At 46.7% G+C, this 25,473-nt stretch overlaps 1 protein-coding gene across 2 annotated transcripts in view; it reads right to left on the bottom strand.

Annotated features, from left to right (window-relative positions):
- PSD3 (pleckstrin and Sec7 domain containing 3) overlaps positions 1-17,012 on the bottom strand; it is a gene marked incomplete at both ends in the record, with an annotated part of 558,422 nt that extends 541,410 nt beyond the window's left edge. For both annotated transcript variants that reach the window (XM_082680187.1, XM_082680189.1), the window contains one exon: positions 16,296-17,012. In XM_082680187.1, coding sequence (XP_082536313.1) covers positions 16,296-17,012 — 717 coding nt within the window. The remainder of the gene's footprint in view (positions 1-16,295) is intronic.
- Between the last annotated feature and the right edge of the window lie 8,461 nt (positions 17,013-25,473).

Raw genomic sequence — 25,473 nt, 5'->3', positions numbered from 1 at the left:
CTGGCCTATAAAAACTGATTGAGGCAGTTTCCACAAGGGCTTAGCCTGCTTGAAATAACTTGAGAACAAAGCTTCATTCTTCCTACGGGGAAGGAAAAGGGAATAGGAGAATAGGAAGAGGGGGCCAGCCAAGAGCCAGTCAACCAGACTCAGTGGAAGTGCTTGGGCAGAAGCTGTACTTATGCAAAATTCAACAAACTGTGCACAAGTTAAGTGCAAGTCTGTGCAAATGTGGATCCCACCTTCAAGCAAAGGAGGTAAGATTTATAGTAAATACTTGAATCTGAGTTGCAACTAACAGGGCCATCTATCATGATAATACCTATAACTTAGACCTTTATCTCCTTTGTGCAGGAACCATGCTACGTGCTGATATCCACTATAAAAAGGATGCTCACAGCAACGGAGGGCACAAAGAAAGTGAGGCTCAGAAAAGCTAAGTCATTTGCCCAAGGTCTCTTAGCTAATGGGTCTTCAACACCAGACCCAACTCCAAACAAGTGTTGCTGTATAAAATACAGGACACTGCTTAAGACTGAATTTCAGATAAACAACAAATAATTGTACTTAAAAGTATGTCCCAAATATTGCTATTTTTATTTGCTAAATTTGGCAACCCTTCTCCAAATCTCATCCTTTGAAGCTATTAGTATGGAATTCTGGTTAGGAGTGAAATGGTCTATTGCCTATATGTGATATTGTGATTTATAGTAAGAAATATGTCTTTGGTCTTGTCCTGTTTCTGGCCCAGGGCTCCTAAAACCCTTGGAATTTCCTAAGGTAAGATCCGAGGAGGTGTCTTTTGTTATGTTATTGGGGTGACTTGGGGGAGGCTCCCAAAGAAGGTGGCTGGTGCCAGAGGAACCTATTCTCTCTCCATCAGAGTTGGAACTTTCAGTCCCTCCCCGCCACCCCATCTAGGGAGGGAGAGGGGCTGGCGATTGAGTTCAATCAATGATTAATCAATTATACTCATGTAATTAAGCCACCGTAAACCCCCAAAAGGACTGGGTTCAGACAGCTTCCATGTTGGTGAACACCTGGAGATTCCGGGGAGTGGTGCCCAGAGAGATCATGGAAGCCCCGTGCCCTTTCCCCAGACTGTCCGCTCTGCATTTCTTCCACCTGGATGTTCCTGAGTTATCTCCTTTATAATAAACTGACGATCTAGTAAGTAGAATGCTTCTCTAAGTTCTGTGACCCACTTGAGCAAGTTAATTGAACCTGAGGAGGGGCCCTCTGGAACCTCCCATCTGTAGCCGGTGGGTCAGAAGCACCAGTGACAGTCTAGACCTTTGACTGATGTCTGAAGCGGGGGAAGGGGCAGTCTTATAGGACCGAGCCCTTAACCTCTGGGATCTGACGCCATCTCCATGTCGGTAGTGTCAGAATTGAATTGAACTGTAGGACACCCAGCTGGTGTCTGAGAATTGCTTGGTGGTGCGGGAAAAACCTCTGCAGGGTGGAATTTGGAGTGGAAGTAGGCCATAGTAAAATAGGTGCTCCAGCCCTATTTTGGATGAATCGTGGTAGCTGCAAGAGGCATAAGACTTAGACAAAATTGTCATGTAGATGATATTTGTTTTGAATATTTGTTCTGTTAAACACAAGGCAACAGGCCCCAAATGGAATTACTTCTGCTGAGCTTCACATCACCAAACCCAGGCTTAACTTTACTAGTTTCAGCCTCTCCCAGGAATAGAGTCTTAAACCCATCCATCAGGATCACCTGGTCAGCACTAGTGAGGTCATCTGCCTGATAGACCCCTGCAGCCCCTACGGGAAAGTGACCTGACACAAGCACCCCACTGTTGGCTGGTATAACTTCCTTGTTCCCACTCCCTTGGGCCTATAAAAGTCTTTCATTTTGTACAGCACCTTGGAGCCCCTTTCTATCTGCTTAGATGGGATGCTGCCTGATTCACGAATCATTGAAGAAAACCACTAAGATCTTTAAAATTTACTAAGTTGAATTTTGTTTTTTAACAGCTCTGAGTGTGGTAAGCCTCACAATGTTTAAACCATTCCCCTCAACACCATCAGCAAAATCATTTGAGCATCTGTCCCCCAAATACACATATTTATTTATGATTGATACGTTAATACTCTCATATTAATATATCTTGTACATTTTAAAGCACAAAATAAAAATGTTAAAGATGAGATATAAAAATATAAGAAGAAGTACCACCTCTTTCTTTCTATACCCAATAGACTGCCCTGAGCACCCCCTTTGGACACTGCTGGACACTCTGGCCCCATCCTTGTCCTGGGCAAGACTCATAATAACTAAGATTTAGTGAACACCTATGTGTGGTTTTCTCACTTGGTCCTTGTACCAGTTCACGAGCCCCTATTTGCCTTTGGTGAATACTGGGGTGAGGGGCTACTTCAGAGTCTCAGTGACTCACCGAGTCCCACCCTAACCAGCAGAGCTGAGACCTGCAGAGCTGTGCTCTCTCAGCCGGGCTGCCCGTGAGGGAGTTGAGGTGGGAGGGGAGGCAGCTGTACCAGATGCTGGAAGCTGGGGTGATGCTCCCCCCATTTTACCGAAGAAACTGTGGGTAACATTTGCCTGTTGTAACACAGTTAATATGCTTGTTTTGGAATCTGAGACTTGATCCCAGAATCTGTGCTTTTTCCTGCTTTGCTATATATTCTAAGATACCTCTGAACCTGAACCCAAGTATGAATAAAGGTTGGTATTCCCTCCTCAAAAAATAAATAAATAAATAAATAAAAAGGACACTGGAACTAACCAAGCAAACTTAAACCCAGAGAACCACTAGAGTTTTATCCAATACATTTTTGTAAAATCCAAGTTTTCTTTAACTCTTTTTTAACTCTAGGTACACCTGGCTGAAGTGTTTTACCTTTAGAATGTGGTCTAACAATGAAAACCTCTTCAAAACATTCTTGAGTGGCAGGATACTTTATTAGCACGCACTTGTGCCCAGGGAGGTTTCTATGTCAGGAGCACAGGTCTCCTCAGGACCCTTCCCTTCGGTTAGACACACTGAAGAGCGGTAACAAGTGTCTGGGGAGAGGAGGAGAGGATGCGTGTTCCTGGAAAGGGGCAGAAAGAGAATCCTGTGACTCCTGGGGGGTGCGGGTGAGGGTGAGGCCTGGGGAGTTTTTTTGTTTGTTTGTTTTGGGTTTTTTTTTGTAGTACGCGGGCCTCTCACTGTTGTGGCCTCTCCCATTGCGGAGCACAGGCTCCGGACACGCAGGCTCAGCGGCCATGGCTCACGGGCCCAGCCGCTCCGCGGCATGTGGGATCTTCCCGGACCGGGGCACGAACCTGCGTCCCCTGCATCAGCAGGCGGACTCTCAACCACTGCGGCACCAGGGAAGCTCAGGGCTGGGGAGTTTTAAGCAGGGGAAAAGGGGCGGGAATTAAGGGGAGGCCGTCGTGGTTATGAAGTGGTGCAATGAAGCTGTTGGCCAGGGTTTTTCAGGCTTTGCTATCTTACCTCCCACTTGCTAACCTTGTCTTCAGGACCCTGAGGCACATGGCTTTACTCTTCCAACTACAGAGAGCTCTTTTGCTTTCCTACATTTCTAAGCTTAAACAATTTTCTGTTTCTCAAGGTCCCATCAGTTCTGGATAGTGGGTGATGAAATCATAGTGAATTCAGATATTAAGCGTATATATAACAGAATTTATGATTAAACAAAGAAAATATAGCCCCATCTTTATGGGTGGAGATGGGGGAGGGTATTCAGGCATTCAGAGAGAAGACCCCACCCCCTACTTCTGTGCTGTCATTCTTCCAGAAGTGCAGAGTCCAGCCCCCAGCCTGGGGCACAGAAGCAGCACAGGGCCTGGGGTGGGACGCAGTCTGGGGAAAGTTCCAGCAGACAGAGAGCTAATCCAAGCAGGGGTCCCCCAGCATCTGCAAACTCCATGCCAGGCATCGTTCCAAGTACTTTAAATGTTAGTACACACTTAATCCTTATTTTCTATCAGGCAGGTCCTCACTTAACCTCTGTTTTACAGATGACGAAACTGAGGCACAGAGAGATTAAGTAACTCACCAAGGCCACTCTGGAGGAAGGGGCAGGCAGAGCCAGCCTCTCACCAGAGTCGGGGCCCTGGGGCAGCTCTTCAAGGCTGCGCTCATGCTGACCACGTGCTGAAGGACAGATGTGAGGGCAAGACTTCATTAACTTCTCCTGTCATGACCTTTCTGGATCCTTGGCCCAAAGTTAGCAGACAGGGAGCCCTGAGCATAGCTGAGTTCCAATAGGATGGGGGTTTGCAGCTAGCTTTTAACGTGATTTTAACAAAAGAATGAAATGGCTCTCTCTCTGAGCATGTTGATGGATTCTGAGGCCTGCTACAGTCAGGAATAACTTATTTTGTCTTTTTCCTGCCCTTAAGAGAAGGCAAAGACTGCTCCACCAGCAGCATAGACAGGCCCAGTGAGGTTATAAAGGGAGGGAAATGAGTGCTTCAAGTTCTTGGCCTGGTCTTCGTGATTAAGAGGCCTAAGAGGTCTTAATAATCATAACGATTCCTCTGGGTGGGAAAGAGGCAGGAAAGCCAATCTACACGTTACTGTTGTGAACCGACAGGTTGATACCGTCACAGATTTCTAAACGTCATTTTTGTTCAGGAGTCACAGGGGCCTGCTCCCAGCCTGGATCACCTGCTTTGATTTGCTGTCCAAACAGCAGGATCCTTCGTGTCTACAGCAAGATACACTCCCTGCACATTTGCTCATTCACAGAATCGTCCCAGAGTCAAACTGCCTCCCCTGCTTCCTGCAAGAAATAGCTTCTGATTCACCGACTGGTCCGGCATGCAGGGCCCTTTCCTGCATCTCTGTGTCTCTTAGCAACGCCTCCCAAAGCGGCCCTTTTCAGTTGCCATCATCACCTGCCACCTGGGAAAGGAAACCGGCCAGTTCCGGTGCGGAGCCACCACTCTCTAATGCACAGACATGGGACTCTGTGTCCAGATTTTCTGGTCTTGGTTGCAAATTCTCCAGTGTTGCATTAAATTATGCTTATTTTTAAATCCTGGAATGTGTGCTTCTCTCATGATATTTTATTCTTTTCAGTAAATGTAGTTGACTAATTTAAATTTATTTTTTATACTTTCGAATAAAAGATATAAACTAACAAGCCAGAAACCTTAAATATTTTCAGTTTGAAAAGCATTCACTCTCTAAATATGTGACCACATAGTTGTTACGTTCCTTCATAATGAATCATGAAATTCACACATGAACTCAGGAGAAACCACGAACTCAAACCCTCTCTACATTCTATCAATCCAAGCTTTCCTCCCTTCATTCAGATGGCCCATCTCCATTAAGAATCTTCTCCTGACTAAATCACCCCACTGCAGGCCTACACTGATTATTACATAAAGTAGTAGACCTTTATCTTTATTCTGCTGTTTCTTGTATATATATGTCTAAAAATGCCTCTTTGCATATATGTTTGCCTACCACAAACGTTAAGCTTATAGAAAGCAGAAAAAGAATTTTCTGCCTCTGTTTTGTGCTTTATAAAGGACCTACAGAAACATTTAATAATGCTTGAAGTAACTTACAGGTAGTCAACAGTGTAATTCCTGCCATTACTTCTAACTGGATTTATGTGATGCTTTTTTCTCAAAGGGCTCCAGAAGCTGCAAACAACAAGACGACAAAATAAACAAAGGCAGCCGGTCCTCAGTGGCTCACAAAACAGCATAAAGGTGGTAGGAAAGCAGTTTGCAGAGAACTATAAGGAAAAGCTCATTTAGTAAAACAGATCGAGGATGAGAAGGGAAAGAATTTTGCCATGAGCTTTCTAATATGGCACGAAAAGTAGACTGATTTATTTAAATAGAAAAAAGTTATTTTACAGGTTGTTTAAAGCATGGAGTAAAGCTGGTTCATTAGGAGAATAGTTACCGCTATTGGGGGTCATTATTCATAAAGATTATTCACAAAGCAGATCCAGAAAACTAGGTCACCAAGCTCAGCCAGAAATACCACTGTTAATTCTTTGGCTACGGGGCCACCCAGGAACTCCTTTAATATTAGTCTAAGCCACAATACATTTTCATAGAAACACCACTAGGCTAAATTTATGACCCCAAAGATAGTTCAAAATTTTATTCTACTTTGGATGGACTCCAAGAGTGCCAACCACCACTTGCTTGCCAAGTTCCTGGCATGGATGGCCTCACAGTTCACTGCCTACAGATGTGAACCGGAGGGATGAAAGCACCTGAGGGAAGAACAGAAGGAATTGGTAAAAGAGGTCATTTAGTGTGGTTTTGCCATAATCTAAAGTTGAGAAATATTTATGGAGCACCTATTATGTGCAATGCATTTTGTAATGCTCAAAAGGCGGGGGGGAGTTTTTCTATTTAAATCATAAATTCTATGCGCTGCAATAAGTTTAACTTTTTGAGGTTACAAATATGGAAAAGATCTACTCTATTGTCTATCGTTAGAACACAGCTTCATTTGGGGAAATCTCAAATCCTTGAGTAACTGGAGTTTTCTCCCCCTTCACCTGTCTGTGTCCGCAGGACCTCATCAAACCTCTACATTTCAGAACTAAAGACTCTGAAGAAAATTAGAGCCCCCAGTGTTCAGAGGGAGTTAAGCTGTGTGCCTCAAGGTTTCTTTGACAAGATTAGGAAATGAGAGGCAGATTCAAACATGTAATCTGCAGAGTAACTGTAGGGGGGTCACTTCATAAACACACCCACCCTTCCCTTAATTTCTGTGTTTCTCTCCTGCTTAAAACTCTCCAAAGGCTCCCCAATAATAAATTTAAAAATTTATTATTTTACTTAGAATAAATTTCAAAATCCTTACTGAAAACTAAGAGGCCCTGTGTGATCTGGCCCTGCCTATAGCTCTGAGTAAGCTTCACAGTAACTTATGCTCCCCAGTGACCCTGCAGGTACAGGGGACTCTTCTGCTAACCCTGCCTAGAACCTTCCCTCCCTGATCTTCTCGTGGCTGCCTCCTGTCTGTCACTCAAGGCTTAACTCTGAGGTCACCTTCTGTCATCACACAAACTAAACCATTCATTCGAGCACCCTCCCCTCATCACCCCTTGTTTTACTTTCTTCCAAGCTCTTGTGGCCATGTGAAGTCCTATGCCCGTGTGTTGTTTGTTTGTTCATCATTCCCTGTAGGAGCAAGGACTTTGTCAACTCACTGTTGTACCACCCGTGCCTGGAACATTGCTCGTCACATAGCTGGTGGTCAAGAAATACTTATTGAATGAATGAATCTGGAAGTTATTTCTTCAGCAACTTTATTCATCCCTAGTATGGCCATAGTCACAGAAAGCAACAGTATCATCTCTGAACACACAAAATCAGAAGAGGGACTTCCCTGGTGGCAAAGTGGTTAAGAATCCACCTGCCAGTGCAGGGGACACGGGTTCAAGACCTGGTCCGGGAAGATTCCACATGCCGCAGAGCAACTAAGCCCATGCGCCACAACTACTGAGCCTGAGCTCTAGAGCCCACGAGCCACAGCTACTGAGCCCGCATGCCACAACTACTGAAGCCCACGCGCCTAGAGCTTGTGCTCCGCAACAAGAGAAGCCACCGCAATGAGAAGCCCACGCACTGCAACAGAGCAGCCCCCGCTCACTGCAACTAGAGAAAGCCCCCGAGCAGCAACGAAGATCCAATGCAGTCAAAAATAAATTAATTAATTAATTTTTTAAATATCAGAGGAAAAAAAATCCTTTCTAAAACTTGTGAGATCTTCTGCTAGCTGAGCCACTCTATCCTTCCGCTGGATGAGCCCATTCAAAACTTCCACTGGTTGAGCCCACTCAAACCTTCCGCTGGATAAGCCCACTCAATCCTTCTGCTATATGAGCCACTCAGAACTTCCGCTGGATGAGCCCACTCAATCCTTCCGCTGGAGGAGCCCACTCAGTCCTTCTGCTAGATGAGCCACTCAACTTTTACTTTATGCAATTAACAAACTTGCCTTACAATTTAAACAAATCTGCTGTCTAGTTTCCTGGCCTGTGGTAGATTAAAAAAAGTATATTAGAGGTAGACACACTAATGGCAGCAAGAAGGGATAGGCCAGCATGGAGAAAACTAAAAAGTTACTAAAAGGCAAAAAGAACTGAGAAAACAGAGTATTTGGGGCATTAAGCGTAGAAGCAAACAGTCTCACAGATCTGAAGTTGCCAGCAAGCAATACTGCAGTTACAGTAATTGCTTAAGTTATCAAGAAAATTAAGTTATGTTGTATACATGTATATGTATCTAAGGAAACAGGGAAATAGTAAATGTTAAGTCCTCCTTCGAAAAGTTTTTATCCAAAATGCTATTTTTACTGTTATTTTAAAGGGCAAGCAAAATTCGGTTTTCTAAGAGAATTGATTTCTGTGGAACATGTTAGAGGACCTCTTCCTCCCTCCCTCCCTCCTTCCATTGTTTCCTTCCTCCCTCCCTCCCTCCCTCTCTCCATCCCTTCTCACAGAACTGTGTAGCTAACCATGTCTCTTTTACCTTGAGCAGCTAGAAAGCACACAGCCAAATGTGACTTTCAAACATACTGGCTCTGTTGGCCTTTATGTTCTTTTGGGTTCTTTTCCTGATCTTGACCTTTCTTCATCTTGACACTTATTTATGTTTTCCTAGAACTGATTCTTTATTACTGTTTACCTTCACCATTATTTTTATTATTTTTTATTTTTTATTATTTGTGCTATAGTTATTTTATTATTATTTTTATTATTTTTATTATTTGTGCTATAGTTGTAGGGCACTTTAAATCCTTTATGGAAAAAGATTGAGATCTCTCTGCTTGTGGCATGAGATGGATGGAGTGACATTTTAACTGTTACTTCATCATACAATCAGATTGATAACTCAGTCAAGAGTAACCAAGCTTCTTGCAGACAAAATGGAATTTTCAAATGACAGAACATTGTAAGTGCTTGAATAGGGTCCTGGAGCTTTTTAGCTCACGATCTGCTGGACTTGGTAATTCAAAGGTTAATACAAAATCACACATCCTGAAAATTGAAAGTTAAATTCCAAAAAGTTAAAATTGACTAAATATAATCACAGGATATGTGCACAACACAAAGGGCAGCCAAAAGAGCCACAGCTGCTGATTCCTTTAGAACGAAGGAGAGCGAACTTCCTCACAAAGCAGGCTGCAGCGGCCCAGCAGTGGTGACACGGTGGAGCCAGGGTTCTTTCCTTTGCCCATCTCGTGTTTTCACTGATACGGTTCAGTTCAAGGAACATGGCTTCCCTCACTGTCCTGACTTCTCGGATTCTGTGAGTAGCCCAGGGAGTGGCTGTAATGTTGAACAGATCACACATAGAACCCAAAGGGCTACAGAACCCTGCTTTCACTGAAGGACTTATATTTATGTAAATCATGTAGCATTTTACAGTCTCTAAAAGTCTGCAAGGAAAAAAGTCTTTGAAAGAGAAAACTTACCATATTATGCCCAGTAGCAGATTCTGGAAACAAATCTATTTATAAATCATATCAGGCAATAATTTGATTCTAATACATTGCTTGTTCAGGGATGCTTTTTAAAAAAATCTCCTTAAGAGCTATAAAAACTGGCTTCCCTAAAATCAGAGAGGGCTCAGATAGGACATTTATAGAAAGCAGTGACTTTATAAATTTTAAGTGAAACTCCCTGAAAGTGTCTTTGTCATCTATTGGGTTGGCCGTCCACACCTGCCCCCTTCTCTCCATGTCCCATCAACTTCTAGGACCTGTCCCTCACACAGGTTTACATGGTTATAACCACCTTTGGGCTCTCAGTAGATCTGATAGCACCATATGAGCTGTCCCCACCACAGTAGGTTGGGTGGGCACCAACCCCCAACCTGCACTGGACCAAGAAGCCTCTTTGCAGGGGGATTGGGAAGCAGGTCTGAGGAATCCCAGTCTTTAAGGAGAGGAGATATAAATCTGGGAATTGTGGGTGACCATATTCCTCCCCCTGGAATAGGGGAAGCAGATGTGCAAAAAGAGAAAGAATAGTTCAGAGAAGAGTGCTGGTAAGGGCAGAGAGCAACAGGTGAGTTGAAAAGAGAGACCTGGGGCTTCTCTGGTGGCGCAGTGGTTAAGAATCTGCCTGCCAATGCAGGGGACATGGGTTCGAGCCCTGGTCCAGGAAGGTCCCACATGCCGCGGAGCAGCTAAGCCTGTGCACCACAACTACTGAGCCTGAGCGCCTATAGAGCCCGTGCTTCACAACAAGAGAAGCCACCGCAATGAGAAGCCCGCACACTGCAACGAAGAGTAGCCCCTGCTCGCCGCAACTAGAGAAAGTCCACGTGCAGCATCGAAGACCCAACGCAGCCAAAAATTTAAAAAAAGAAACAAAAAAGAGAACTGGATGCCCTGGAGCCCTCATGCCAGGTGATCCTGACGCAGCTGCACCCCCACCCTTGGTTCTACACACCCAACACTTACAGGCAAGGGTTCTCCTCATAATGAATCCCCCTCATTGGGGTTAAGTAGCCTTGTGGGTTTCTATCACACACAACCAAGAATCCTAACTAATCTACAAGTGATAGAACACTTTTGTTCAAGGGCACAAAACTTGAAAGTTAAACTGAGGCAATTGTTGGAACTGATTCCAACTGGCTGAGTGCGGACAAGCCTCTTCTTCATTCTGGGCCTTAATTCTGGAATCGATTTCCAATATTCCCTTTGCTAAGTAATTAAATCACGGGACTAAAAACACAAAACAATCCCTTTCAGCGAATGTATTTCCTTTTAATATGGGAGAATAACAAAACACAACTCCTTTTTGTACAGTTATAAAAAACTCAATTCAGTATTTTGTCCAAATCTCTCAGGGCAAACCTAATACTTAACTCGTGCTACCAATATTTTGTAGAGAAATTTAACACTTGAGGTTAGAAAATTGGGTATATATTGGTGTAAATTGTTTAAATATGTATTTTGGTTCCTTTTTAACCTCTGGATCCTGGAGAGGTATCTAATTTTACCAATAGAGGAGTTTCCCAACAGTAGTGACTTCTAAACATGATGGATTTTTAGAGATTTGTCATCAAAAGCTGTAGCTTTGGTAGAGTTTTCACAAACACAGCTGCAAATGGATTGGCAAGAATTTAGAATCTTGAGCTAGTGGGAAGCAAATCACAGTCTGATCTTTTCACATTTCAGATGAGAAGTTGAGACCCAGCATGAGGAGGTCGCCCTTACTTAGCTAACTTGAACCAAAGAGGGGGCCAGACCTGGGTCCCAGCTCCCACCCCGAATCGTTTCTACAAGTCTCAGAGGCAATGTGTGAAGTGGTCCGTGTGCTCTCTGCCCTCTTGTCCCATCAAGATGTGGAGGTGAGATGGGGCCATGAGGGCGGCTCCTGCACAATGACGACAGGACGTCTGTGTGAACGTCGAAGGAAGGGGTAAGGAGAGAAAAAGAGTGAGAGAACATTGTCATGGGAACGCCGAGGCAAACCACAAGATGAAAAAGAGTTGAAACCCATTCTGCTACCTCAGGTTTTATTTACTGAAATAATAAATCAAGACATCTGTGTCAAAACCAATGCAGTGTAAAACAGACTAAAGATAAGCTTTTGAATCTGATCAGCACTGTCTTCTAAATACCAGAATCCTTTAAAAGTGATACCACTGCACAGTTATCTACATCACTGTTCAAATTACTATATGGCATTTGTGCAAGCTCTCTCTTCTAGCTTCTTTTAAAACTTCTAAATTGCTCACCAAGAATGACTAATATAATGACAGAATTATCTAGAATTTTATCTTTCTATGAGCAGAACAGTTTCTAAACTCACAACAGGCCAGAAAAGTCAAATTGGCTTAAGAAATTAAGCATTTACTCCAGATGAGATCAACGACCTCCTCCTGGGGATTAGGTGTACCTGGGGGTCAGTACTGAACTTCAGAAGAGAACTTCATTCAACTCGAATCTGATCAGAGAAAGAAATATCAGGCTTTAGGGAATAGACAGCGAACGACTGTGGCCCTAAAATTTTGTGGTGGGGATTTGTGTTACTGCCCAAAGATGGCACTGACTCCTATCACTGGATGTTAACCCCCTTCCAAGTTTCATTCATTCAACTGATTGTTCAGTGCTGGTCCTATAGAGAACATCCCAGCTCCCGCTGAAATCCCATATTCCCTGAGAGATGCAAGCCCGCTAAGGGTAGCTTCCCTGCCCTGGAGCCGTTTGACAAAATAATTAATATTTAGAGACAAGCGGAGGTAGGTGAAATTAAATTATTTTCATACTTTTATTTCCTTAAACAGTTTCATTCCCTTTCTGGATTCAAAGATTCATACTTATCCCAGAAGGTCAGAGCTGGAAAGACCTCAGAGGTCAGACAGGGTAACCTTGCTTTGCTCAGTGAGTCGTCAGGGCGCTTAGCTAGTTGGCTGGCAGAACCAGAGCTTCATTTCATCTCCTGAATCCCAGTGACAGTGACCTTTTCTCTAAATAAAATCTCTCTATCAAAAATTGATACACTTTATAGACATATTTCAGACCCTGTTTTTATTTTAAGACAAAACAATCCAAGACACAGAAGGTTAAAGCTATTCTCTCTGATCTGCTGTGTACAAGTGGACCCCCCTTCCCCTCAGCACCTCAGGGAATAACTGCCCCCTACCCCCGTCCCTGTGCCCCCGCCCCCAGCCTCCAGGGAGGCCCTTTCTGCCCCGCTTATTCTCACTCTGCCTTCTAAACCCTGAACACTCCTAGCAGCTGGTGATGAAAACTCAAAAAGCTAATTGTTTTTGAGATGAGAGAGGAAGAGAAGAGGAAGACCAAAATAAAGAGGTAAAATCCTTGGAAAATTTAAAGCTACAGGTGGGGTTTGTAGAAATGGCATTTGGGGGGAATTTTTAATATTACTTACTGCTAATTTTCTTTCCTTTTTTTTTAAGTTGCTTTCTTGGGAAGGGAAGCTGTGAAATGCCTCTTTTTTTTTGTCTGGCTGCTTCGGGTCTTAGCTGTGGCACGCGGGATCTTCATTGAGGCATGCGGGATCTTTTGTTGCAGCGCCCAGGCTTCTCTAGTTGTGGCATGCGGGTTTTCTCTTCTCTGGCTGTGGCATGCACGTGGGCTCCAGGGCGCATGGGCTCTTTAGTTTGCAGCATGTGGACTCTCTCGTTGAGGCATGCAAGCTCAGTAGTTGTGGCGCGTGGGATTAGTTGCCCCGCGGCATGTGGGATCCTACCTCCCTGAGCAGGGATCGAACCCACGTCCCCTGCACTGGAAGGCGGATTCTTTACCACTAGACCACCAGGGAAGTCTTTCTAATGTCATTTACACACCCAAAGTCATTGTAATTTCAAAACATAAAATATGTAAGATAGGAAGACAGTTTAAAAAATGGAAAATTCCCAAAATGATTGTAGAGAAAGCTATTTTCCCCTCTCATTTGACTTGTGTCTGTTTTCTGTGTCTTTGTATCTTTAGCCCCAAACTCAAGTCACATATCAGCAAGGCTAGGTCACTAGACCTGATAGTCCTGAAGCCCCTTCTCCCATGTCCCAGGAGTGCTTACAGGACCCCAGTCCCGCGGCTGGTGGGCTGCCTTCCAAGGAAGCCTCGCCCTCTCAGAAGGCAGTGAGAGCAGAGCTCCAGCCTCTGCATGGACCACAGGAGCTCTGTCCAAGCTGCTGCATCCTGGCCTCAGGACGTAGCAAGTCACTGACCGTCCTCAAGCATCTGTGTCCTCATCCACAAAGTGGGCACAATGATAATGTATAACTTCACAGAGTTGTGAGGTTCTGATAAGAAGGAATCATGCTTTGGAAGCTCTCTGTAGGGCACAGAGAGCTGTAGTTTTCACTAAAGCCTAGTCATGGTTTGGATGAAGAACTAAGTGATTGCTGTACCCGCTCCTTGTGATACTTGGATACATCAGCAATGCTCACTCTGGACCCCATTTGTTTCAACAATAAAGGAGTAAATTTAGCCATTTGGAGAAGAAAGTCTACACTTAGGATCCAGACTTTTTTGCTTGAGAAGTTGATACAAGGACCTCCATCCTATGATACGCATGTAGGAATAGATTTCGCTTCCACGTAAGCAATATTTCACTTTAATAAATGTAGTAAATAATCACATTTGTATGAGTGTATTGAGTGAAAGGCCTCTTCACTGGTAGCTCACAGAAGACATTTTTAACCAGTCTGCTGTCACTATGCGGTGACTCACACAGCTAAGTTCCAACTCATGCGAGGACAGGGCGGTGCTTGCGCACCAATCTATCAGACCCAGGGAAACCGTCATGTGCCCAGGGCTGGGCGGATGGAAACCTCTCTTTGTTGATTTCTTCCTTTCTCTAACACCCAAGGCCAGGCAGGGGTCATCTGGCTAATAACAGCCATGAGGCACCTGAGGGACTTGTAGTTCTGAAGGTGCTGATTTTCCAACTCCGTCTTTGCTGTGACAGAGACCGTCACACAGTCTGACCAGCATGGTCAAGGTTAAGTTTAGCCCTGCATTCTCCCCTGACCCCAGAGTCCCCAAACTGACCCCTCTAATTCCATGCTTCCCGGTCCTACCTGCTGTCCCACTGACTTTGCTTCTCTTCTCTCCCCTAAGATAGGGCTACTGAGGGACCCTCACTGGCCCCGTGGCGACTGCCAGGCAGGTGGCATCCTCAGGGCTTTCTGATGGGAAAACTGAGAGCTCTGGTGGTTTGCTCAAGGTTAGGAGTTGAACCTGGGGTTTCCAGGATTTTAGCCAGGAATCTTGCCGTCCTTGCTTTAGATGGGGCAGATGTCTGGGGATCCATTAGCAAAAGTGGCTAAATGGGGCAGACAGGCAGAAATCTACCCACTTGGAACAAGTCCCACAGTGCCTCTCCCTAGAGGACTGGCAACAGCTCTGAGGTTTTCTTATACCTGGAAGGCGGAGGAGAAAGGAGGGGAGATGGAGTTTTCAAGTCATCAGAGCAGCATTAAAGTACACAAACAACTACCGTGTGACCCCACATCCAGAGACTGGGCTCTGACGCACGGATATGTCATTCCTCTTAAATCCCTGTAGGAAACGCAAGATACAAGGACTAGGATGGAATGTAAACCATTTCTTAAGGAAGCATGCTAGCATTTCTCTTCTCCAAGAGTTTCCCTCCAAAGAGAACTTGAGCTCATCTTTTCTCCCTGATTCTCTACTGTGGCTGTAAGGGCTGCCTGTTACGGGGAAAGGGGCAGGAAGGAGGGTGTAGAGGCACGCAGGAGGGAGGCACAGGCTCCAGATGATGCAGCATCACGTCCACACCTCTGGGAGGCCCCTCTCCCGATGCTGTGAATTTCATCCATTTCTCTGGTGACTTCCCCAAGCGTCCCTCCATGTGGACCTTCCACACAGTCCAGCAAGAGGCCCCTCCTCCATCTCATCCCACCAACCTCTCCCTCACCCTCATTGCCTGTATATGGACAAAGTATAGCAAGATGTCCGTGCTGTCGGGAAAGAGAAAACAAAAGCATAATTTTTAATTTTGTCCACCCATTTTGGGATCAGTACATTTGAGCTGGGTGGAGAGGGGAGGCTGGGCTCAAGCACCAGCCCAGAGAGGAGGCTGAGTGGAGATGCAGAGAATAAAATGAGAAGAGCAAAGAGTAGGCTTGGCCATGACTGGAGCTGGGAGAGACGCTGGAAACCACCCAGTGCTACCCTTTCCCTTCTGGTGGGAAGGGAAGCAGGGCCTGGAGGCTGACGCCAGGAAGAAAAACATCGACCTGCCGGCAGGGGTGGAAGGTGGTCCACTGGGTACAGATGGGGCTGAGTTCCAAGACTGCACTCCAGTTCTGGAAACCTCGACAAAACCCACCGAAGGCTCCCCAAGTCCCCCTCGCCCATTCCGGAGAACAGGTTTTGCTTCTGCCCTTTCCTTTTTGGGAGCAAGAGGAGGATTTTTGCCTAATCACTTCCCAATTCCTTCATCTGGAGTTGGGGATAGGAGCCTTTGTCTTTCGGGTGGCTATGCAGCTTAACACCCAGCATAAGGGCTGGCACAGCACAGGGCTCAACAAGTGTCCGTGCACCGCCACCAACCTCCCTCTCCGCTTTCCCATAAAGGACGCTAGTCTTTGGCAGAAATCTTGGGAAGGAGCGATACATTCTCTCCTTCCGCAGGATAAGCCGCTCGTGCAGGGAAGGTGGCGGAGCACAGAAGAAGGAGCCATGCCCACAGCGGACAGGAGACCCCAGCGTGAGGAACTGGGGGCCCTGCGGGCACATCGGCCCCCTCTCTCCACTCTCGCTTCTCTGGGAAGAGCTCGGGTCTCAGGGATTCAGCCACGCGCACTTTCTTACCTTGAGAGGCAGGGCGGCAGGTGGGGCCGGGCAGCTCCTGCTGGTCTGGAGGAGCGCACGATGCCTGCCGAGCCTGGCGCTCCTGGGCCGCGTGGACGTGCCCGAGCCCTCAGCGCTCTGCGGGCGCTCCGGGCGGGGGGCCGGCGCCTCGCCACTTCCCCCGGACCGGGGGCTTTCAGCCGCGGCGGCGGCAGCCAGGGGCTGGGGAAGGGAGCCTCCCACGGCGTCCTGAGCCTTCGGGTCCGTGCCCCACACGTGCCGCGGGGCAGGACCGCCCGGCCAGGGCTTCCAGCCCGCGGAGGGACTGCGGCCACCGTCGCCCATGCCGCGAGCCGGGCTAGGGGGTCTGCATGGCCGGGGCTGCCGCCGTCCACGGGTCCCGGAGGCAGGGGATCTGCGAGCGCGCCCCCTCCTTGCATCCACGTCCCGGGTTTTCTTCTCTCCCTCTTTCCCCTCGTCGGGAGCAGAGCAACTGGGAGCAGCTGGTGCCTCTGTCCCACGGCCCTGCCTCTGCGGGGGAGGGGCAGCCGGGCCCCGCGGGAGCCCGAGGGCCCGGCCTGCCGAGAAGCCGGTCCCGGGACCCGAGAGAGAGCGTCCCTCTTCCGGGCCCCCTGCGGCCGCAGTCCGGGCGGGAGCCAGGGCGGGGCGGGCGCGCGCCGGGGTGGGCCGCAGCTGCACGGAGAGGAAGGAAGTTTTCATCTGCTGCTGCTCAGCCATGTCCTCCAGGGGCTCGGCTGGTCCAGCCGGGTCGACTTTCAGACCTCGGTGCCCAGGGATGCGAAGGCCGGCAGCTGCGGGCAGGCGTGACCTGGCCCCATGGCTCCACGACGGCCTGAGGAAGCAAATTATACACCTTCAGCCCAGGGGGAGTCTTCCCCCTGGAGTGGGGAAGGAGTGGGGATGGAGGTGACCCAGCCGCGGGTCAGGACTGTGCATGAACAGACAGGCTGGGGGAGCGAGGCTGGGAGGGGACAGTTGGGACTCGGCTGCCCTCTCCCTGGTGTGTCTGATGGCTTTCCTTCTGTTATCCGGCCCCCTCCCCATGTTTGAATTGAAGACACTAAAGTTACTAGTTTCCATGCTTATCCTAAACTCCATATTAGCGACACCTGTTGTTTGGTGTCTGACACTGAGACGGATGCATGTAAAGATGAGCCCCCAGGACACTTCAAAGCTCACTTTCAATCTACCTTTCTCGCATCAGTGACACACAGTTGTAGACAACTTTAATGTTTTAATGAATTTCCACTTGAAATCATGTGGTTATTCAGGAATTCCCCAGGGGGTAGTCCCATAGTCCCACAGCAAAATACTAGGCATCACATACACACACACACAATTAGATAAGTAGAAATAAAGAGATAAAGATGAAAAAGAGAAAATAAGAAAGAGAGAAAGATGAAATAAGAAAATCTATCCAGGTGACAAATCAAGCAGGAGGTTTTTTGTTAAATTATTTTAAGAAATACTTTAGTTTTCTTAAACTGTGAGAACAATAGGAAATCACCTGAAAATTCATCCAGTAATTCACATTTAGTGGGCTACTACAGGCTCAATATCCCTCACAATGGAAAAGAGCCCTTTGAGTCCTGCTGACCTTGATCCTGGGGACAGCATAGCAGTGAGTGGAAAAGGTCTTTTCTTTATCAATTTGAGCTTGACTGGGAGGGAACCAGGAAATGATCCTCTGAGACAAACTGGCACGTGGCCTGGAGAGCTGGCAGCAAACTAGCCTGAGCCACAGCCTCCCAACTCCTGACCATGACCTCCCACGGGCAGCGTACCTTCAGTGGCCGAGGGCACCGGCCCTGGCTGACCACCGCTGGCCGGGGCGGCTCCTTGGAAATTCTCAGCCTGGGTGGATGGGACCCTGTGTTTGTTTTCCTTCTTAAACATCTTCACACAGCTTTTCCACCCAAGTTTATGGAGGCTCCTCCTTGTTTCCAGACAGCTGACAAATGACTCAGTCTACATGTGTCCAGAGCTGTCTGGGCCAGGCTCTGGGCGCTGTAGCCCTTTTATAACAAACACCATGACAGAGAAAATTGCAGCAAAACATATGGCCAAGTCTCAGACTTTTCCATTGAAATTATGACATACTGATCTGATTATATTTATTTTCAACAAAAATCCCATGTGAGTGATGTCTAGGCCTCTTTATGTAACTCACTCTCCTATAAAAGAACTTACTTGGACATTGTAACCACTCAACAAGTATTGTACTAGCTGGTTAACCGATTAACTCTGAATAAGGCCAGGGGGGAGCTCTGTCTTCCTGCAGAACAGGAATTTGGGGAGAAGTACCGTTGTCTTGTCTTAGCTTCCAGGGGTTCGAGCATCACACTAGGTGCTCTGCATTTCTGTTATTCACAGTTCAACCCCATCTTGAGAGGCAGGGGGCAGTGTTTCCACTGCACAGGTGAGGAAGGTGGAGCTCGGGGAGGGGAAATGATTGCCTTTTTACCACAACTGCCCCAGATGGGCAGGGGCTTAAGGAACCATCAGAAGAGAAGTTTCACTTCAACTCCAACCTGCAAATAAAACAATGTACCAGGGGCTTCCCTGGTGGCGCAGTGGTTGAGAGTCCGCCTGCCGATGCAGGGGACACGGGTTCGTGCCCTGGTCCGGGAAGATCCCACATGCCGCGGAGCGGCTGGGCTCGTGAGCCATGGCCGCTGAGCCTGCGCGTCCGGAGCCTGTGCTCCTCAGCGGAAGAGGCCACAACAGTGAGAGGCCCGCGTACTGCAAAAAAAAAAAAAAAAATGTACCACAAAGTCTGTGGTGGTGGTGAGTTCAGGACAATTCTCTCTTCCGACTTGTTATTAGCAAGGCTGCCGCAGAGGTGATTACTGCCAAATGTTTCATGTCTAGGTTGTTTGGGCTGGCCTGGGAGGAGAGTAAACAAATGGCGGGGATGCCACTGGGGGGTTGACAGGAGGGCGGAGGGACTTACCTGGAGGACACGTGTAAGACACCTCCTTAGTATTGGGGGGACTTTTAGGGAGCTGGGGTTCTCTGTGAGAAGTAGGGGCAGGTGCCAGAAAAACATGGGTTTCTGCTGTGATGTAAATAGCACAGGGACTGAGAGCACGAGCTTTGGTGCTACACAGACATTTTTCTGAGCCCACTGTGTGGCTTTGTGACCTTGAGCAAGTTACTTAACCTCTCTGATAATCAGTTTCCTCTTCTCTGCGTTAACAATACCCACTTCATAGGGTTGCTGAGAGGATGAAGTGGAAGTGTCTGTCAACGTCTTGTTTAGCATAGTATCGGGCACAAAAAGGTTTCTCGATAAATGTTAGCATTTCTTAGAATGCATATGCACACACTTTTCAGGCCTAGGAAGTTTGGTTGACCCAATGGAACAATTTGAGCTGTTGCATGAAATCTTTTTTTTTTTTAAACCTGCAATGGCAATCATATGCAAGTTTGTACGCTTCCTATCTGATGGGTAAGCATCTGAGAACTGAAGAAGTCACTGCGATGAGGGAAGGGTTAAGGTTAGGGTTAGCAGTGAGTTTGGGGTCTGGAGGTCTGACATGATCATTTATTAGCTGTGACTCACAGCATGTTTCTGACCCTCAGTGGACTTACCTGAGCAAAATATATTTCTGCCCTTTCTGTCTTAAAGAATTGTTTTGAAGGTCAAGGGGGATAATCTGTGTAAGAGTACTCTGTAAACACAAAATTAATATTTATTAAGTCTTTACATCAGGATGGGTGTTGTTATAATAATATCATTAATAATAACTCTAAACCATCGTCTGATTTCTCTGAAAACTCAAGATCTCTTTGTCTGAAAGGATTCTAAATTGATTTCTCCACCACCACTGACCTTCAAGATTCATAAGGTGTGAAGGCAAACAACAGATAATTTAAACTGGACTCTATTTCTGCTAATGACCTCTTCTCATCACTTCTAGCGAGAAAAGAAGATCTAGAAACTTAACACGGGTGGAGCGGGGAGTGGGCACTGAGGAGAGATGTCAGGGCTTCTCTCTCTCCAACCTTGTGACAACCTCATGCAGTCGGCAGCTGAGCCCCCTTCCAGAGACGCAGAAAGAGACTGAGAGCACCGGGGTCCGGGGTGCAGCGGAGATTTCATCGGGTCTGGCTCCCTCCTCCCCTCTCTAGACCGGTGGACGGTGCACACAGCTGGTCCAGCCCATCTGCTCCTCTCTCCAAACCTGGGCTCCCTGGAAAGGCCCACCCACCCACATGAGCTGCCTCGCTGCCCAGGGAGCTACTCGCTAAAGTTGTTTCTCTAGCGTTCTTAAGAGCTTAAATGATTTAAGATTGTACAAAATGGTACCTTATCAAGATCTGTTGTCTGAATTGAAGAAAAGTAATTCTCCCAAGAGTAGTGATTCCAGAGAAAGAGTGTTAGAGGACCATGTCCCGGGGGTCCCAAGGGCTCCTGGAAATATTCCATTCAGGAGTGACATCCTCTCCACACGCACTCATTCTCTCAGGGGAGTTCACGCCACCCGTCCTTGGCAACTAAATTTGGAGCCTTCTGGAGTCCCTGTGCCCAGTTTGGTCATGACCTTCCGGCATTAGCACCTGATAAGAAGAGAAGAATGTGGTAACTATAGTCCTCTCCTGCCAAAGGATATGTTTTGGAAAATGCACTGTTTAAAAATAATTTTCCAAGAATTTTCTTCCTTCTTTTTTTAATTTTTCTTTTTTATTTTTGACTGCATTGGGTCTTCATTGCTGTGTGCGCGTGGGCTTTCTCTAGTTGCAGCGTGTGGGCTTATTGCGGTGGCTTCTCTTGTGTAGCATGGGCTCTAGGCGTGCGGGCTTCAGTAGTTGTGGCTCGCGGGCTTAAACCGTAGACTCAGTAGTTGTGGTGCCCGGGCTTAAGTTGCTCAGCGGCATGTGGGATCTTCCCGGACCAGGGCTCGAACCGGTGTCTCCTGCACTGGCAGGCGGATTCTTAACCACTGCACCACCAGGGAATTCCCGGAAAATGCATTCTTGATTCAAGAAAGAACGAGAGACAAGGCGGAGGTGGGGGTGGGCCAGAGGGAGAGCTTGGCAGAAATGAAGCCTGAATGGTTAGGGAGGCAGAGAGAGTGGACCCGAGCAGAACTCTGTGGGGCCCCCAATTACAAAGGCCTCTCCATGTCCCCTGCCTCTCGTTTGTAGAAAAGCTGAAGTCTCCCAGGCCTCCCTGAGTCCAAAAGAGTGAGCCCAAGCAGCTAATGATCAGGACAATAGGGTCCCAGACTCAGTGTCTGATGCACACTCCTGAGCTGTTTTACAGATACTATAACTGCCACCAGAGGGAAAAAGCTCACTGCATGATGACCAGACTGCAGCCATGATATAACTGCCACACCCTGAGCAGTACTGAGTCTATGGCTAGCACAATTCCAAGAACTGGCCTCAAGAGAATGGGATTAGCACTGTTGCTCATGATCATCTATACCTTTGTGAGCATCAAAGTAATTATAGCTTGCTCTGCCTGTATACATAAGCAGGCAATAAAAACCGTCAGCAAAGAGATACTACGGACACATGTCAACATCTTCCACTCTAAGACCTCAATGCCCTTTCTCAGCATGAAGAAGTTACAGAAGATGTACCTTCGTTCCTAATCCCATAGAAAAGAAATGATATCTGATGGGGGCGGGGGTGGGGGGTGGGGGTGGGGGGGATTTGTAAGTAGCTCTTTGCAGGAAACTGCCCTCAGCAGGAAACCCCCTTTCTTGTTACTTTAGCAAAGCATCTTATGGAAAAACCCCGAACAAACTTTTTGGCTAACCCAATATATTGTAACTAAACTTAAACCAGGCACCCGCATGCTCTGCTCATCTCCAGCCCAAGCACACTTTTCAAATCTTCTGATCACACAATACCTTGCCTAACTTGTTGGTTCTTTCCTTGGATCAGAGAAGTAGAAATGAAGAATAAGTAATTAACAGATGATCAGATCTCTTCCCTAGCTTCCCCTTCAGTAATCTTGTGAACAGACTGTGTGAACAAGACAGTATCTAAAGAAAATCACAAGAAGTTGAGAAGCCTGCACGCAGTGGGGGAGGGTGATGACTCTGACCCCCTATCTAAATGATTAACTGAAATTATGCCCCTTTTTTCCCTTTAAAAACTGTCATGGCTGAGTAGAATCTTCAGAATTGGTCTTGGGACATGAGTCCACCTTCTCCCCAGATTGCGGGCTTTTCTGATTAAAGCATTTTTCCTTTCTACCAACCACTGCCTCTCAGGTATTGATTTTTTGGTTTGTTTGTTTTTGTTGAATTTTTGAATTTTATTTTATTTATTTTTTATACAGCAGGTTCTTGTTAGTTATCTACTTTATACAAATTAGTGTATACATGTCAATCCCAATCTCCCAATTCATCACACCACCACCACCACCACCCTGCTACTATCCCCCCTTGGTGTCTGTATGTTTGTTCTCTACATCTGTGTCTCTATTTCTGCCCTGCAAACCGGTTCATCGGTACCATTTTTCTAGGCTCCACATATATGCGTTAATATACGATATTTGTTTTTCTCTTTCTGACTTACTTCACTCTGTATGACAGTCTCTAGATGCATCCACGTCTCTACAAATGACCCAATTTCATTCCTTTTTATGGTTGAGTACTATTCCATTGTATATATGTACCACATCTTCTTTATCCACTCATCTTTTGATGGGCATTTAGGTTGCTTCCATGACCTGGCTATTGTAAATAGTGCTTCAATGAACATTGGAGTGCATGTGTCTTTTTGAATTATGGTTTTCTTTGGGTATATGCCCAGTAGTGGGATGGCTGGGTCATATGGTAATTCTATTTTTAGTTTTTTAAGGAACCTCCATACTCGGGTATTGATTTTTGGGTGGTGGGCAGCCAGACCTGAGATCAGTAACAAGACTGATGGCAGGAATCAGCACTGAGCATTCCTGCTCAGGCCGTACAAATAAAGCTTCAGGACTTTCCAGAATATTCTGTCTACTGGTTAGAAATGCACCTTCACAGTTGTAGCTTGGTTTCCTCCGTTATCATAAGGAGATTTGCCTAATAGTGAGCTTGATGGTGGTGACAGTGAGAGCTGCCATTTACGAAAAATCTCTTTTATGCCTGACACGGCCAAGGGCACTTTATATATATGACTTCTCACCCCCAGAACAAGGTAAATATTAGACTCTGTCTCAGACAGGAACACAAAATCTGCAGAAGTTAAACTGCTTTCCCAAAGTGACATAGCAATGAGGTGGACCCAGGTCATTCAGGATCCAAAGTCCATGCCCTTTCCACAATGCCACATTGCCTCCCAATGAATATATTTAGAGGACAGCGTTATCTTCCATTTTACAGACAAAGACTTGAGATTTGGAGAGGTTAAAAAAAGAAAATTTTGTCACATCCTCCCCAGGTTCCAGGGGCACGTGGTCCCCTCAACTCCTCCACTCCTTACTTTCTCCAAACCCAGTCCCCTGTGACTATTTTTTCCTCTCCTCCAAAAGCAAGCCGGGCTCATTTCTTCAGGAGATGACACTGTGTCAGATAGTCCCCTTGTGATGACTATTTATGGAGGAACCAGATGGGAACGCTTGGGAAATGCTCTGATTAGAAAGAGGCTTTCATTTCCATCCTGCTTCTATTTCCTTTACTGCCTGCCACCCAACTCCATACACACATGGGTGTGTTCTGAGCGATTCTTTGTATGTTAAGTTGCTATGTGTCTACACTGGCATCTGATCACACAGGCTGATGCTTTTGAAGTAAATGGAAAAATTTCTTGAACAGATCAGAGCACTGGCCTGAGGAACTTGAACGCTCTGTCCTGTGTCGAGCTTAGATGGCCATCCTCTCGTTCACGGTTCTGAGACACTTTCTACTACGAGGCGCTGGGCAGTTAGAGGTGGGGTCCTTGCAGGGAGCAGGACCACTCCACCGAGGGGCTGGGGTGGGGGGAGGAGAAGGGCGGCTTGAAGGGGAGGAGTGTGTTTGGGGTCTGTGTTCGCTGAGGCCCGGGTCAGAGCCAGAGGTTGTACCTCTTCACTTGGTCTGTAATTGTCCCTTGGGGAAGCCATCCTCATAGGGCTGTGAGTTTCCTGGAAGGAGGCTTCACGGAAGCTTGATTAGTTGAGTAGCAATGATTTCAAGTGCACATTTTGTAAGTTCCAGGTGAACTTGGTGACGGCGCAGTTTGATCCCACGTGCCCAGCACCTCCCATCTGCTCTCCTGTTTAGTCCTCGGGATGCAGAGCCTGAGGCCCAGGGAGGTGGGTCAACTTGTCCCCTGCTGCTGACCAGAGGCAAAGCCAGCCCTCAGCCCTTCTGTCATAACTGCACACAGGGCCCTGATGGCACCAGGTGCCTCCCAGACCCACCCAGGCCACACTCCCTGCCACCCCATCGCATCCTGGCAGTGCCCACCCCATCCTGGCCAGCCAACTATACTGACGCTCTGCACCTGTCTTCCAAGCCCCAGGTCTGCACGCCTATGAGCCTAGGTCCCCAGTGTCTCCAGCGTTGTCAACTCCACAGACAGTGGTTTGCCTGCACCATCCCTGCATTCCCAGACTCTCCTCCCACTCTTCCTCTGTGGGGTCCCCTCAGACAGGACAGGTTCCCCGGGGCCACCGTGCAAAGCCTCCACCCGGACCCTGGCTGAGCTCTCCCCTTCCCTGTCCTCCCCATCCTTGCTAGACACTCTGGCCATCAGTAATACTTCCTTTTCTAGCACTTTCTGCCAGAAACATTGATTCTGATGCCAATGGTAGAAGTAAGAAAGAAAAGACAGGAGAGAAGGAAGTTTTCAAAAGGCTTTAGAAATTTTCTTTTTTCTAACTCCTGACACAGTCTCAAAAGCCATCTGAAATGTTTTAATGTTACAACTCCTCTCCCATAAGTAAAATATTAGGCTAAATTGTAAACTCAGATCAGAACTACATATTGATAATTTTTTAATATACACCAGACTACAAAGTTTATTGAGACTCTACGGAACTATGACTAATTCAGCAGTGAGCTTGAAAATGTGTCTGTATATGTATATGTGTCTGATATATGTGTATATGTGTCTGATATATGTGTATATGTGTCTGATATACTTGCATAGTGAGGCACCGTTTACATAGAAGTGAAGGAGGTTTTATCAGGTCTTAATAGGAACAGTTGTACCCATATGATGAGCACCCTCTTTTCACCCTCTGGTA

Source organism: Grampus griseus, assembly GCF_964374135.1.
Source record: "Grampus griseus genome assembly, chromosome: 21".
NCBI classification, from domain to species: Eukaryota; Metazoa; Chordata; class Mammalia; order Artiodactyla; family Delphinidae; genus Grampus; species Grampus griseus.
This window is presented reverse-complemented; position numbering and strand designations above follow the sequence as displayed.